The sequence below is a fragment of the Perca fluviatilis genome, chromosome 11 (assembly GCF_010015445.1).
Source record: "Perca fluviatilis chromosome 11, GENO_Pfluv_1.0, whole genome shotgun sequence".
Taxonomy (NCBI): Eukaryota; Metazoa; Chordata; class Actinopteri; order Perciformes; family Percidae; genus Perca; species Perca fluviatilis.
Genome location: NC_053122.1, coordinates 30,399,406 through 30,416,068, shown reverse-complemented (window position 1 = coordinate 30,416,068; position 16,663 = coordinate 30,399,406). Strand labels below are relative to the sequence as shown.

Below are 16,663 nucleotides of genomic sequence, written 5' to 3'. Positions count from 1 at the left end.
TGGAGTCTGGTGGGTTTAGCGCTAGCGACTTCAGAGCTGTTGCTGGTTAAATAGAAAGGTCTCAAAGAGGTTTTAAAGGTCTAACCTAACTTTCTACTTCTACTCTGCTACATTTCTGAGAGAAATGTTGTTCTTTTTACCCCACTACATTCACCTGTTACAGCTTTAGTTACTAGTTACTTTACACATTAAGATTTCTGGACACAAAACACATGTAGTTTTTAAATCTGATGTTTTATTATAAATGAAACTAGCCAACAATATAACAGCCTACAAGTCCAGTTGAAATGATTAGACCATTAAACACACAACTGTTTGGATCCTTTACACTTTCTAAAAATATTTTCTTTACTTTTAATACTTTAACTACATTTACCTGATGACAGAGTACATTCACAGCGTGGTAAAGTATTTTTACAGTGTGGTATTAGTACTTTTACTTAAGAAGGATCTGTTCGCAACTAATCTCTGTCCATACTAACACATGCGCGGAAGATTACTCCACACATGTAAGCCAGGCAGATATGCTGATTGTCTCTGAGTAAATTAGATTGGAGTCCTTACACACAAATATTTTACATGACGATGGATTGAAAGCCTTGCAATACTTTACTTTTTTACTGACTCCTTGCCTTCTGAGTTTATTCTCCAGATCACAGAATGAAATCTTAAAAATAATGTGTTTCTTTTCCAGGACCAACTGTATATTCAAGATAGGGGTATTGGGGATTTCATTTATCATAACAACCTTAGTAATGATAAGATAAAATGGTGTGGGTGGAATTTTTGTTTTTTTATGATTTTTTGAACACTTACAACAGAAACAATAGTTTGTGTATTGAGTATTCTAAAGTTCTCTAAAGCCCAGTTCAAACCAAAGATTCGCGGTGAGACGAGTTGAAATTTGCAAATTCTTGCAACGAGCCGGTCTAATGCGATGAGACGAGACGCTGTATCATCTCCATAACAACGCCTCTTTGTACTTCCGTTCTAACTTCCGACTTTTAAGCTTTTTTGTAGCTGGATATATCATTTGTTTCGTCTAAATATGAATGTGGGTAACGTTAGTGGCTGTTGAAACAGGTGACGTTTTTTAAGTTCTAAAACCAGCCTCTGCGACTTGACCAGCTGAGGCACAGCGAAACCATCAGCTGGCTTGAGTCGAGGTGAGAGGGGCCGTTTCAGACCACTGAAACTTTTCCCTGCGACGTTCTAAAACATTTTTGTCTCGTCGTAAAGCTTGAATTGGACATAAGGGTGAGGATAGACTGTACAGTATATTGGAAGGCAACAGAAAAAAAACACTACGCTAAAAGCACATAGTTTTCACCCAAATTGGCTTAATTATCTTTTGGCCAATTCCAACGAGTTTGAAAGCATGCTTTAATCTTGTCAGACCAACTGCACATAGAGGTTATAAAACAAAATCCGTTTTTTTATGGATCCCATGTAACTTATAGGAAAGACCCGCCCTACGGTTGGGGTTAGGTATTGACCTCGAGTAAGGTTAGGATAGCCGATTGGTCAGGGGATAGGACCTGAACAAATCGGGTTACGTTACCTAGCGTAAGAATGGACGCCTGGCCAATAGTAGTGTGTGAATGCTATTGAAGGGTGGGTCTTGCCTAGAAATTGCGTGGGTTCCATAATAACACGTCTAGGATGCTTACAAAAAAGCCGAAGTTACCTCTAGATCTGAACTCTTTAAAAAAAATGAAAGAAAACCTTTAGGACAAGGGCAGGTTTATTTCCTCACAGGATACAGCTCTCTAACATTTACTTAAAGAGAATTATACTCTCAAACAGGATTCTTATCAAAAGTGACTCTATTCTTAGGAAAGTTTTTCCTGCTCCTCCTAAGATCAGTTTCACGAGGGCCCCTACTCTATTAGTGCCATGCCATCTACCTGCCAATAATAAGAAAGCTTTGTTGTTTATTTTGTTATTTGATTGTAATGAACATTATGGCTATTATTTCATCTTGTCTTAAATTTTGTATATGGAGGTGGTGATAGCGAGTGGATGGGTTCAGATGGGAAGGTGATGTGTTCATGTCGTGAGTTGTATGTTTAGTGTTTTGTTAAAAAAAAAAAATTAAGTAATCATAAAAAAATAATAAAAGGAAAACTTGTCTTCATCAACCATTTAAGGGTATGTGTAGCCCAGGGGTCTCAAACTCAATTTACCTGGGGGCCGCTGGAGGCAGAGTCTGGGTGAGGCTGGGCCGCATCAGGTTTTCCACAAGAAAAGCTTTGTTAAAAAAATTCCAATCTTCTCAAATCTCTTTATTTTTATTATTTATATTCTTTTATCCCGCCGCGTACGCATCACTTTGATTTACTTTGTCAGAGAGAGAGAGACCTCATATTAACTCTCTAAGGGCCATTGACGTGTATGTATAAATATATATATATATATATATATATATATATATATATATATATATAATAAAAATAAATTGAAAAATAAACCGTTAAATGGCACTTTCTGGAGAGTTTCGGAGAAATTGAGTCTTACATGATATGTGCAAAACTGCAAGGTTAAGAGCCTATACTCTGCATTGTTGTAGCATCAACAGGTATCAGGGCATTTAGCATTTGCATTACTGTTAATCAATCATCACTTGATTACACATTGTATTACCTTGTTATGATATAAGAAGTGACCCATACAATGTGCCAAACATAATGTGCCACATGAAGAGACAGTGCAGCATGACAGTAGCAACAGCTGAGAAGATTTGGGTCTGTGGTGACCAGGTCCACCTCACACAAACTTCTTCTCCCATTCTCTCTCTTTACTTTCACACACACACACACACACGCGGCACCGAGTGGGGCTCTCTGATGCTCGGAGGCGAGCCGTGGCCGGCTCGGAGCCCACTGGTTCAACGGCTTGGTCAGCGACATGAACTCGTAGCGGCCGGTGGAGGTTGCGAACGGGGTTTTTAGCTTTATGAGAAGGCATTTTATGTGTTAATCCTACCGACGGAGACACTTTGGCGTTATGTAGTTGACCCGCGGTGGTGAAATGTCTGCAGTTCTGGGCGGGTTGTTCCCGTGTTCTGATTGTTCTCATCTCAGCTCCGCCGAGACAAAATAGACATGCCATTTCAAAAAAATGTCATTTATTCATGTATCATCATCATTCAAATATCATGTTTTCAAAAGCATCACTTTCATCAAATTTTTTGTGACATATTTAGACTGCAAGCAGGCACATCTGGACAAACTAGCAGGCTTATGTGACGGAGCTGAGCCCCGGAGAGCCCCGGCCCAATTTAACCCCTTGTTATATATATAATGAGAGCTATATAAATGTATATACATTTATATACATATATATAGGCTACGTATAATGTCCTGGGCAGTGTTAGGTTTAAAAATAAGTTAAAGCATTGGTGATGTCTGATAAAAATTTACTTTTGGTTGAATGAACACTGTAGCTGGAGGAAGCACTGAATCAACCGATTTCATCACACCACACTAATCAGCATTTGACTGCCTCACCCAAAAACTAGCTTCTAAAGAATTAATTAGGTCATGGCTGTTATTTAGCATACTGTAGGAGACTCATTGTCCCCACAGGAAAGGTAACTGCTAGACGTGATTAGAACAAAGGAAATGCAAACTCTGTAAACTTGAATACAATCAACACTTCCATGATAATCAACCTTAGTCTGTGACCTGGAGTAAACCTAAATTCAGGTGTGTCCTTATCCTGAGGGACAGGATAAAAGGGGGCTCCTGAGATGATCTCAGGACTGTTCTTCTGTGACTCCACAAGAGAAGCATGAGAGCAGTCCGCTGTCAGCTGCAGTGTAACATTTGTGTTTTCATGTTTTATGTTTAATTGTGTCCTGACTGTCGTTTTCACCGTGTTGTTTTATTAAACCCTTTTGCTTGACTTCCAATTCGAACCTAGCCTCTCCTTCGTCCTCAGAAATCTAAGAACACATCATTTAGTGAAATACTAACAGCAGCAACTTAAAATAAGTGAAGTGTTGTGAACGCAGCGCGCTGGGACGAATGTCCGCATGTGCCCAATAGAAACGAGGCAGCCAGCCAGGCACGGAAGAAAACATTCCATGGCAACATGGCTGTAACTTTCACTCATTGAGGAATGTTTCTCTGCTTGCATCAAGCCCGGCCGATGTCCCGCCCCCGAAAGCCATATACCCCACCGTGATTGGTGGGTTCGTTCAGCTCCGCACACAACACTGTAAAGTACAATACATATCAAACTCGCGGGCCGCACTAACATTAAACTTTCATATTAAGGCGGGGGCCACAAACTATCGTCCCGCGGGCCGCAATTGGCCCGCGGGCCGCGAGTTTGAGACCCCTGGTGTAGCCTTTGCGACCATTGTGCTAATATGAAGGAATCCAAGAAATTTGGTGACTTTAAAACTCACAAGGTGTATGACATCAAAACATGTATTAACTGTAACACTACGTTGGACTACGTCTTTTTTAAAGTACATAACAGTAATCCAGACACCTTGAAGCCATCTAAAAAGTGAAACTGTGCACTGAGAGGCACACTCTGAAGAAGTCTGTATGTGCCGCTACACGTGGGTTGTTCTTACCTTTTAGAAAAATGAATAGGTTGAACATGCTCTTCCCAAAAAAATCCAAAAGACACTTCGGTTGTCTTTCAATATTATGAATTTAATTGGATACAGTATGTAAAAGCAGATTTTTGTAGAATACTTAAATCTCTTAGTGTCAAGTAAATCAGTTGGCCAACTGACAGTCATTACGGATAGATTTAAATAATGAGACATCAGCTCACTAAAATGGTAGCCTGGAAATCCAGACCCAAATCCGAAAGATTAAGGGTCTGGCATTGAGTAATGAAAATGGCCCAACTCGAGAGGCAGCACCAAGCATGCATTTGAAAATCTCACTGCACTCAATTGAATGACTCTACGACCAATCACAACAATACACGGGCTCAACACATCCAGAGCCCCATAAGCTTAGCTACCAGCGGAGCTAACTGAGGCCTGTACTACGAAGCAGGATTTGGCGTTAGCGAGGTAACTTCAGGTTCAACCCAGGATTTTCTGTGTCACGAAGGTGGATCACTTGTTATCGGGTTCAATCGCCGTGGTAACTCATGCTGAACGCCTAACCTGGTCGGGAGCAGGTTATGTTGGAGATCAGAGATCAACCGTTGTAAAAGCACCGCCCACTGACCAATCAATATTCGATTGATAACGGCGTCACCGTTCTTATAGAAGATCAGGAGGCGGTGTGCAGAGAGAGAGAGAGAGAGAGAGGGAGAGAGAGAGAGAGAGAGAGAGAGAGAGAGGGAGAAAGGGGGAGAGAAGGGTGCGCTCATAAAAGTTAAAACATTTAGAGGCCGACAACCCCGTTAACATTCCCTGATGGGTATTTTTATGAAATATATATATTTTAATGGGAGGGAATTACATATTCGCTTCTTGAGCCGTGTGTCGCCAATGCACACATCGGTTTGAATTATGTTTTTATATTTTTTATTTGCTCTCACGATCGCTTCCCACTGCCAGGGTTTCAACTGAAATAATAGGCTAAAGCAACGACAATTTATGGAAAGCACAAGTGTAATTATGGTCAGATCTTGGTCCTGACTGATGGGGAAGTGATATTGGAGTTGTGATTTAAACATCTACAGCGTCGGCTATTTTCCTTCCTGTTTTAGGAAGCAGCGACTGTATTGTTTTCCCTGTAAAACCGAGTCTGTGTTCTTCATATTTATGTAGAATTATAATTTGCTCTTTAACATAAGCGGCTCTAGTAGAAACTTGCGATTGGTCGTGGTGCGCAAACACCGCCTCTTTTATGTGAACGCGCGCGCCGCTGGATTGGGAAACCCTGAGTTGACTTAACTAGTTGATAACCAGCGTCGTGATACAGCTTATGCGGGACTGCGGTTGTTAGGTTAGGTGAAGCCGGATAACTGAAAGAGATCCAGGGCATGTTGATCTTGCTTCGTAGAACAGGCCTCTGGTAGATTAAACTGTTGTCATCTGTTTAGCTCGCCTCTGGCCCGCCTATATCAGGTACACCGATGTGATTGGTGCAGCAGGGCTAAAATTGCATAGTTAATGAGCATCATTACTCCATGCCAGCGTGACTCGCTGAACAAATTCAAATTGTGCTCTTGCGAGAACTCTGGATTTCCAGGGTTTAAAATGGTGCAAATGTCAATGAATGTATATTACAGTTTTTCTCAATTGTTTACACACAAATACTGGTAGTTGAGACACAATGACCACAACATGTAACTCATGCACCAACCCCCTGAACCAATTCTGCTAAACTACAAGCAAAATTCCTGCTTTACACTCAAATTGCAGTTCTAAAACACACTTTTTTCAAAACTCTACACACAATTCTCTGCATTTGGCACAATTTTCATGAAGAAAATCTCTTGTTTTCACAAGGAACACACTGCCTTTCAAATATGCAAACTGACTCATCACATGGGCAAACACCTGTTACACAGTTTTACAATTAGCAATCAGAGCTTTAGCATAAAAGGGCAACAGGTGAGTTCTTATGTTTTGGAGAATTTTTTTTCTGCCTGGAGATGGAAAGTGTTTGACCGAAATCCACAAACGCGTATACCCCTTCTCCAAGCTATGGAAGACGCATGTGGAGATATAGCAGTGGATGCTTTTCATGGCTGGATTCACCATGCTAGGCGATATGTGAGAAGTGTTTTACATTCATCATAGTGTTTTACATTGAGCACATCAGTGTTCAACTGGTTCTTATAAATGTCTATTCATGTGATTGTTTGTGTGTGTCATTTGAAAACAAAAATACAATTTTGAGAAGAAATAACATTGTTTTGAATGTAAAGTTTCATTTTGCAGAAGAATTGAGGGGTTTTGCCCATTGTGTGTGTGTTTGAGATCTGAGAGTATGAGGCATGCTTTCAGAAAATGTGTGTAAACAATAAAAACAAACTGTATGAGCAGCAGAGTAATCATTTTCTGTCTGGTAGCACCATCTAGTGGAAATTTTCAGAATCTACTGACATTTCTTGTCGGTCACATGCATGTTTAAAAGGAACGAAACAGTCATAGTTCTCTTGTGTGTCCCTGCAGGAGTGTGTTTCAGCTGTGCAATAGACGTGGTTCCTGTGAAGAATGAAAACGGCCTGGTCATCATGTTCATTCTCAACTTTAAGCTTCCCACTGATCCCAGAGCAGCCAGCAGCTCCCCAGCCAGAGATCTGCACAGAGCACTGCCGATCCCCTGGCTCCCCCTGGGTACGTTTCATCACACTGACTCACACACGGTCACACACATATCACACAGTCACACACAGTTGCACACATATCACACACACACAGTCACACATATATTACAGTCAGACACAGTTGCACACATATCACACACACACACACACTCACATATACACACACACACACACACACACAGTCACACACACACACAGTCACACACATATCACACACAGTCACACACATATCACACAGTCACACACAGTTGCATACATATCTAACACACACACACACATATCACACACACACAGTCACACACATATCACATACATATCACACACACTCACACACAAACACATATTACACACACTCACACACATATCACACACACTCACACACATATTACACACACTCACACACATACATATAACACAAGCTCACATGCTCAGCACACTCACACAGTCACACACATATCACACACACTCACACACATCAAACACATATTACACACACTCACACACATATCATACACATATAACACACACTCACACACATACATATAACACACGCTCAGACGCTCAGCACACACACACACACACACACACACAAAAACAGTCACAAACATCTCACACACATACATATAACACACGCTCACACGCTCAGCACACTCACACACTCACACGTTCAGCACACTCACACATCACACACGCTAAGCACACTCACACACACACTCACACACAGTCACAAACATCTCACACACATATCAGCACTCCTAGAGTTTTTCTAAATATAAAGAGAAAAAACAACAGAGGGTGCCAAGGTGTTGGAAGCAGTAAATAGTTATCCCTGTGGCCAAAAACAACTAGCGACTTTGAGTCCTTGAAAAGTGCTATATAAATTAAATTGATTATTATTATTATTATTATTATTATTATTATTATTATTATTATTATTATTATTATTATTATTACACATCTTGAAGGAAACTAAAACCAAGCCAACCTGCTGTTCGTGGACTTTTTCGTTACACACTTCACACACACAGTCCCACATTCTAATTAATAATCAAACATTTTTGATTTTTACATTGTGGCTGGATTCTCGTTTTTTAACATCTAGAGAGTAAATGGATAAACATCAGGGGAATGGATATGATCCACTGGGTCACCCCAGGGCTGTGTCCTTTCCCCTGTCCTCTATATTCTTTATACCGATGACTGCGGCAGTCGGCACAAAAACAGGTTAATTTTAAAGTTTGCTGATAACTCTGTAATAGTCAGCCTCCTACATGACGAAAACAGCCACGGTCCTGTAGTTCACGAATTTGTAGATTAGTGCGACAATACATTCCTTCACCTAAATGTGCAGAAAACTAAGCACATGTACACAGATTTTAGACACACACTTACTAACATCAACCAAAATACCATAATAAAGGCACAGACTGTACACTCAGCTAAAACAGAGTCAAAGTCCATGCAATTTTTCGTGTGTTTGGATCAAAATTTGTTTTGATTTCTTTCTTGTTAAACAAACGTTTGTTTCATACACATGCCTTGCATGAACCTGTGCGTTCACGATACCTTAATAGCTATTCATCAGTACTAACTGTCACCAGCATCATTTAGCGATTTACCACACTGACTGAGAATATTCACGTATCTAATGAGCCTCATATCAGTGTGAAAGTCTCTATTAACCCGCTACACAACAGCTTTTTGGCATTTTCCTGTCTCTCTCTGATGTGACAGCGCGATTCTTCCATCTCATAGGGAGCCTCAGCCGCGGCAATGACGGTCTGGTCTATAGACTGGAGCTAAAGCCCATCTATCAGGATCTATTTTAGGATATGGCAGAGGGGCCAATTGGAGATCAGGGTTTTTGGATGTATTTTTGGTGCAACTAACTACTCTGCAGCTTTTCGGCATAGTTAATTTAAAACGGTTTGTTTAAAGTAAGAGTTTGGAGCGATGTTAAATTTCCAAGTGCTGTTGTTTACGCTATTGCTGGTTAAAAACTACTGAAATTAATATTGAATGCAATGTGTTTATTTAGCACACACACACAGACACACTCTCTCTCTCACACACACACACACACACACACACACACACACACACACACACACACACACACACACACACACACACACACACACACACACACACACACACACACACACACACACACACCCAAGGCCCTCCCTGACAGATTATTGGTCCCCCACTGGCCCATCCCACTTCCAAAAATCCTGGAATCGCCCCTGCATCCCAGAACTGTGTGGGTGTGTAGACTGATTTATTGACATATTGTGTAAGATAAAGGTAAAGATAAGATAAGCCTTTATTGTCTCCTAGGAGAAATTCATCTTGGTCATTCGAGAGAAACAAAATGGCGACATCGCGCATTAACACACAATAAACATACAGTTAAACTACATAGAAACATAATCATACATTAATGAGATGTACATGTATGATTATGTTTCTCTTGAATGCCCAAGATGAATTTCTCCTATAGGAGACAATAAAGGCTTATCTTATCTTATCTTTATCTTATCTTCCTGAGTCTCCTGTTAGCTTTGTTGCACCTGATAGGGTGGGACAAATGACAGCTTTATCGTTCTTATTGGTAGAAAATATTTGTGACCTAATAAATTCCCATCCCAGGTCTGGCCCAACTTTAACCTAAGCAAAGGTCTAATCAGCCAGAATAACTGAAATCACCTGTGTGGGGGTTCAGAGGCTCTAAAAGTACTTTAAAATGTATACCAGTATGCAATGTAATAATTAAGGTTTTAAAACAATTTCCGTTTATATTGTGCTATAGTGGTGCATATTTCTAAGCCGATTTTCTCCATCCAGCTGGGCGGCAGCGTCTGCGCCTCCTCCTGCGCTCCCTCAGCCCTGGGACAGGGGTCTTGTCCCAGGACACAGAGCTAGGGGCTCCTAATGCTGACTTCCCTCTCCTTGGACACGAGTCTGTGGCCCTGGACAAACTGCTGTCCCCTCCTGAGAGACAGCAGCTGGAGGAGACAGGAGATGGACTACTGCTGTGGGCCAAAGAGAATGAGGAGGAAGGGATGAGAGTGGGGCAAAGAGGAGTAGAGAGGGGCAGCTTGATGGCAGCCAGGCGTAGGAGCGAGGGAGACAGAAAGAGAAGAGGAGGATATAATTGTGGGCTGCTGGTGGATACAAGTGCAGGAGAAGAAGGAGGGAGTGTGCCCCCAGCTCCAGCCTCAGCACCCCCAACACTGGCCCTGCCACTTGCCTCCTCAAAGGCTCCACCAAAGTAAGTCAATCTTTTCATTTTCTATTTTTGTGATTCTATTAACTTTTGATAAGCTGGTAACCCAATTATAAGCAGGGTATAAACATTCAATAATTGGTTTATAACACAATATAATCTAGTGGATGTCAATAATCATAACTTCTCCTATGAAGACATGTATTACTTACAAATGTGTTTTACTACATACATTCTCTGATTTTATACCATGGTCTGGGAATATACTTGATTCTGATTGGCTGCAGGGTGTCCATAAAAAAGTGTTATAGGACACCTACTAAAGGAGTTCCGGTGAAACTATATGTTTACTGTTCTAAATGAATGCGTTCTACATTTCCAACACTGTGCTGCTTCAGAGCCCCGTCCTCTGAACACCACAGGATGGCGCTAACACACAAGCTGCAGGAAGTAAGTTAAACTGCCCCTCTGAACTAACTACTTTGTGTAAGGGTGAGGTTTTGGTAGACCTCCAACGTCTGCACACAGATAGACAACACAGCGTTAATACAAAGAAAAAACTTTGATAGCACAAGGTTCACTAGAGAACTAGAGTGTTTGACCGAGAGTAGTTACCACTTGGTAGACTGAAACGAACTGGAACTGGCGCTGGCTGCCTGGATCACAGGAGTACTAGTGCTGGAGCTTGATTAGTAGATCATCTGCAGCTGTGCTGGAGAGCCAGGTGCCCTGAAGAAAGCCACGCCTACCCACACACTCCACACACACACAGAAGACCAAAAAAGGAAAATACAGCCAGAGTCACGGACAGGCCGTGACACTTTGTTTCACATTGAATAAAGTTATCTCACATCCTGGTTGCTGTTCAGGTCGCTACTCCAGGCTGCGGCCGACAGTAACGTTACACATCGCGGATAAAATTGTTTCGAAAAAGTCGTTATATTGTTTTGGGGACAATGACATGGCTGGATAGCTAGCTGGTCTTGTTGTTAAACATACTGTCAAATTCTATTTACTCGGAGCTGTCTGAGCTGAAGGGTTCTACGAGCTGAGCGCACTATATAAATATCTCCCATTGCTAAGGGTGGCAAGTCGTATCTAAGGTCCTTCCTATTTCCTGGAGCAGGGAACAACGTTTGCGTTGCATAAGAACCTTATGGGATGATAATGATTATTCCAGGTATTAGTCAAATCTTCAGGCATAACCAGGGAAACAGGGTTATTGTTTAGAAAAACTTTAGATTTTGATTGTTTAATGGTTTAAAAAAAATACATATTTGGTAAGTGACCATATAAGCAGGTTAATGCCCTTCAAAGTGTCCATTGACAGGTATTAATGAACTAGATGGTTCATGCCTCGCGATCGTCAATTAATACCTGACAATGGACACCTCGTCGGGCATTAACCCTTACATACGTCTTCATGAACCATTTCTGCCCCATTCACACATGATCATTCATTTGAAGTCCTGTTTGTGCCCACTTGATAAATGTCAGTCCAATATTCCGTGTCTGTAAGATTTTGGTAGGGCAGTTTCTGTTGAGTGGCCAGCCTTAAAGCAAGACTGATGGGGATCAAGAAGGTTGTTCTGGTGTAGATAAGTAGAGTTGATTATAAATAGCACGCTCAAGAGTTTTGGATAGAAATGGAAGAAGGGAGACGGCTCTGTAGTTATTTACGTCAGACGAGTCGAGTGTTGGTTTTTTGAGTAGTGGGGTCACTCTTGTCTCTTTGAGGGCGTCGGGGAAACAGCCAGTTGAAAAGGAGATGTTGATGAGATGGATGAGGAAAAGAAGAAGGTCAGGAGCAATAGACTGGAGAAGGTGAGAAGGGATAGGATCAACCACCTTTCAAGTTGAAAGGTGGTTGAGCGGGCGGAGGTAATCAAAGTAAGAATTTGATTTGGAGATAGAGGGGTGAAAGAGGAAAGAGTACTGGATGTGATGGATGGAAAGATGATTTCAGGAAGTGTGGTTGAGAATGAAGAGCGTATGTCATCTATCTTTTTTATAAAGTAGTTGACAAAGTGGGTTGGTAGGAGGAAGGAGGGAGGAGGTGGACTTAGAGAGACTTAGAGTTAGAGAAGATGGACAAAAGTTTTTTGAAGAGTTTGAGAAAGAGGATAACATTTTGGTTTGATAAAAAGAGCTTTTTGCTGCAGAAATAGAGGCAGCAAAGGAGGAAAGAAAAGACTGATAGGTAAGCAGATAATCTGGGTGTTTAGATTTCCGCCATTTCCTTTGCGCTACCCATATAGTTGATCTTTTAGCACGCACTGAGTCAGACAACCACGGAGCTGGGAGGACTTGCGAGCCTGCCGTGAAGTAAGAGGACAAAGAGAGTCAAGAAAGGAGGATAGAGTAGAGAGGAGAGTGTCTGTGGCGGCATTGGGAGGCATGAGTGAGAAAGAGTCAGATGGAGGCAGGGTTGATAAAGTAGATAACGCCAGAGAAGATGGAGAGAGAGAACGAATGTTGCGGCAGACAGGTATAGTGTCTCTTGAGATATGGTTGTGAGGTATGGAGTGGAGTGAGGTTGGATGTAGAGCAGTTTCTGGTGAATATGAGATCTAGGTGGTTCCCAGCTTTGTGAGTGGGTGGGGATGGCAAGAGTGAGGGCAAAAGAAGAGAAAATGTAAGAAGTCAGGTGACTTCTCTGTCTGGATGTTGAACTCGCCCAGAAGTACCAGTTGAGGGCCTGTTTCAGGGATGTTTGAAAGGACATCCTGCTCCTCCAAAAACTCTCCCAGAGGACCTGGCGGGCGGTAGATAACAACAATGATTAGTTTTACCGGATGCGTAACAGCATGAAGTTCAAAAGACAGTGGAGTGAACTATGGCAGTGGGTAGAGAGAAACTCTGCACCTGGGGTTAATTAGGCCTGTACCCCCGCCTGTACCCCTGCCTCTACCAGTGGGTCTGGGTGTGTGGGTGAAAGAGTAGGCGGAAGAGAGAGCAGCAGGAGTGGATGTGTTGGTTGGTGTAATCCAGGTCTCAGTGAGAGCAAGGAAGTCCGTGAGAGAAAGGAGGCAAGCAACAAAAGCAACAAAAAAACCAAGTATCAAACAGCAAAAGGCAGCAGGATGAGCAAAATCAGCAGAATAAATGCAGTCAATTTAACCTTAAGGCAGCAGATCCAATGACAGTGGGCAGAGAAGCCTAATGAAGTAAGTACTTATCTGAATATCTAGCTGTCTAGAAGTAAGTCTCCTCAGAAGTCAAATGCACTCTGTGCGGCGGTGAAACAGGTCTGTGAGATAGGAAGGAGCCTGGTTATGTGGGTGAGTAAAAGGACTTTAAACTGTGTGTTGGAGAACAGGGAGTCAGTGGAGGTTCTGGGGTACGGGAGTGATGTGGTCATGTGTTGGTGAGAAGGTGGGCAGCAGAGTTTTGGATGTATTGAAGTTTGTTTAAGGCTTTTGCAGATGAACCATAGAGGATGCTGTTGCAGTCGTCAATTATGGAAGTGATGAAGGCGTCATGACATGACGTAGCTACACGGACACGCCGAGACACGCTGAGCCACGCTCCCACAACTTATGTTGCATTAACTACTTTAAAGTACTTCTACTGTAACTTCACTCAAAACGGAAGAAACTGCACCATCTTGCTAAATCCTGCCTCCAAAAGTTGCAAAAGGCAGAACTGATCAGGGCACTACAAGCCCTGACGACAGAGAAGTGCTGACATTGGCGTCCATAGCCACCTTATTAGAGGAGAACCGAAAAGCCCTCACTGCTGACTTCAACGCCACCATGGCGAAACTCAAGAAAAGGCTTGATTGCATACAAACTACGGTGTCTGATCATGCTGTGAAGATCAGGGAGCTTGAATCAAATGCTAACCTGCAGGACAAATGCCTGGTAGCTCTAGAAACAACATGTGCTAAGCTAACTGATAGCAATGCTAAACTATCTGTAAAGTGTCTCGAGATAACCTATGTTATGATTTGATACTATAAATAAAATTGAATTGAATTGAATTGAAAGTCCTTGATCTGGAATCCTGTTACCGGCACAACAATATCAGATTGCTTGATTTACCGGAATCAATGGAGGTATATAATCCAACTACTTTCTTTTCAACGATGCTGTTTGAGGTCTTCGGCGACAAGATTCTAGACTCTCTGCCGGAATGTGACAGAACTCCCTGGACCTTCAAACCACAACCGGGCCAGCAGCCGAGGCCGAGAACGGTCATCATCCGCCTTCACAAATTCAAGGTCAAGGATAAAATAATCCGCACGGTCAATGAGAGGAAAGCTGAAGTACCAGGACAACTTCATCTACATCTATGAGGACTACGCTCTGGAGGTTTTGGAACAGCGACATCGGCGTGTATTAACGTTATCCATGTATGTATGGATGGGTTTATGTTATTTTTATATGATCCCAGCAAACTTTTTGGTCAATCAACTTAAATATGATGTCATTTTCCCATATGGCCTTCGATGATTTGAATTATGATGGAGAGGATGTAAAACACTGTATTTATATAGATACGAATTTAAATTGTAAATATTACATTCCTGAAAAATTAAAAAGCTTAAATAATACAAATAACTACTCATTTTTGCACCTTAACATTAGAAGCTTGTGGAAACATTATGAAGAATTAGCTACCTTACTCTCAAACTCTGACGGTAGCTTTGATGTTATTGGTTGCAGTGAAACCTGGATTAATTTTTTAAACCTTTACTGATATTCTTAACATTGATGGCTAAGCTAGTTTTTTAAAACAGGCTTGGCCTACTGGAGGTGGTGTTTGTTTATATGTGCACTTCAGACATCATATGAATGTTTGTGATGACATTTTCTTAGATGATAAGCATTCTGATTCACTTTTTTTTTAGATAAACCTCACAAATGCTAAAACACTTATAGTAGGAGTTATTTATCGACCCCGTGACTCTGACCTGGATACTTTCAAGGTCAACCTGGAGGACATTTTATATTCCATAAACAGGAAAAAACATAGACTGTGTCCTTCTAAGGGACTTCAATATTGATGTCTCAAGAGATGATGCTGCTAAAAGTGACTTCTTTAATTACTTTACATACATCATCTTTTTTTTGTAGCATAAATCATTTTAACAGAGTAACACATTCCACTAGGTCAACTATTGACAATATAATCACAAACATTTGAAACACTAGGCTAGAATCTGGAGTTGTGTTATCTGATATTACTGATCATTTTCCAATTGTATTATTTCTAGATTTAGCTAGTAAGACTAAATTACCACGGCAAACAACAAAAACGTAAGTACTAAATGAAAGAACCCTGCAACAACTGAGTGAAAGCTTACAGGCCAAAACATGCAGTCTATGACTGCAATGATCCTAACACTGCATATGACAACCTAATAAATGAGATCATAAACTCTATTTGTTGTACCATCCCAGAGAAGAATGCCGTTTGCAGTGCTACTGGTCATAACCCCTGGCTTACAAAGGGTATCTTTAAATCTATCACGCATAAAAATAAACTTTACAAATGTTCCTTAAACAACTATGTAAATTCCCTTTTTATGAAGCCAACTGTAATGATTTTTAAATCATTACAAACTTACGAAGCTCATACACTGCCGGTGAGGATGAAATCTGTAGTAAAATTCTGAAAGCCACTGCACTTGATATCACGGAGCCACTTACTTATTGTATCAGTCTATCAGTGCTCTCTGGAATTGTGCCGAAAAGGGCACCAGTATATAAATCTGGGGATAAAAATGATATGAGCCATTATCATCCAATATCAATCTAGCCTACAATCTCTAAGGTCTTAGTGTAGTGTACAATAGGTTAAATGGCTACCTTGATAAACTAAATATTATTGCTTCATCCCAATATGGTTTTAGGAAAAGAAGTACTACATGCATGGCTGTACTAGATCTGAGTGAAAAGATCAATGATGCCATTGATAAAGGTAACTGTGGTATAGGTATATTTTTAGATTTATCTAAGGCATTTGATACTATTGATTTTGACATTTTATTGAATAAATTACATCATTATGGAATCAGAGGACTAGCACTTAGCTGGTTTGCAAGTTATTTATTTGGCAGACAGCAATATGTAAATATTAATGAACAAATTTCCATAAGCAAACCCATCAAATTTGGAGTTCCCCAGGGATCCATTTTGGGCCCTCTTCTCTTTATATTATATATTAATGACT

At 41.1% G+C, this 16,663-nt stretch overlaps 1 protein-coding gene across 3 annotated transcripts in view; it reads left to right on the top strand.

Moving 5' to 3' along the window:
• LOC120568974 (potassium voltage-gated channel subfamily H member 6-like) overlaps positions 1–16,663 on the top strand; it is a 118,701-nt gene that overhangs the window by 22,584 nt on the left and 79,454 nt on the right. For all 3 annotated transcript variants that reach the window (XM_039816749.1, XM_039816748.1, XM_039816750.1), the window contains exons 3-4: positions 7,103–7,267; positions 10,105–10,531. In XM_039816749.1, coding sequence (XP_039672683.1) covers positions 7,103–7,267; positions 10,105–10,531 — 592 coding nt within the window. The remainder of the gene's footprint in view (positions 1–7,102; positions 7,268–10,104; positions 10,532–16,663) is intronic.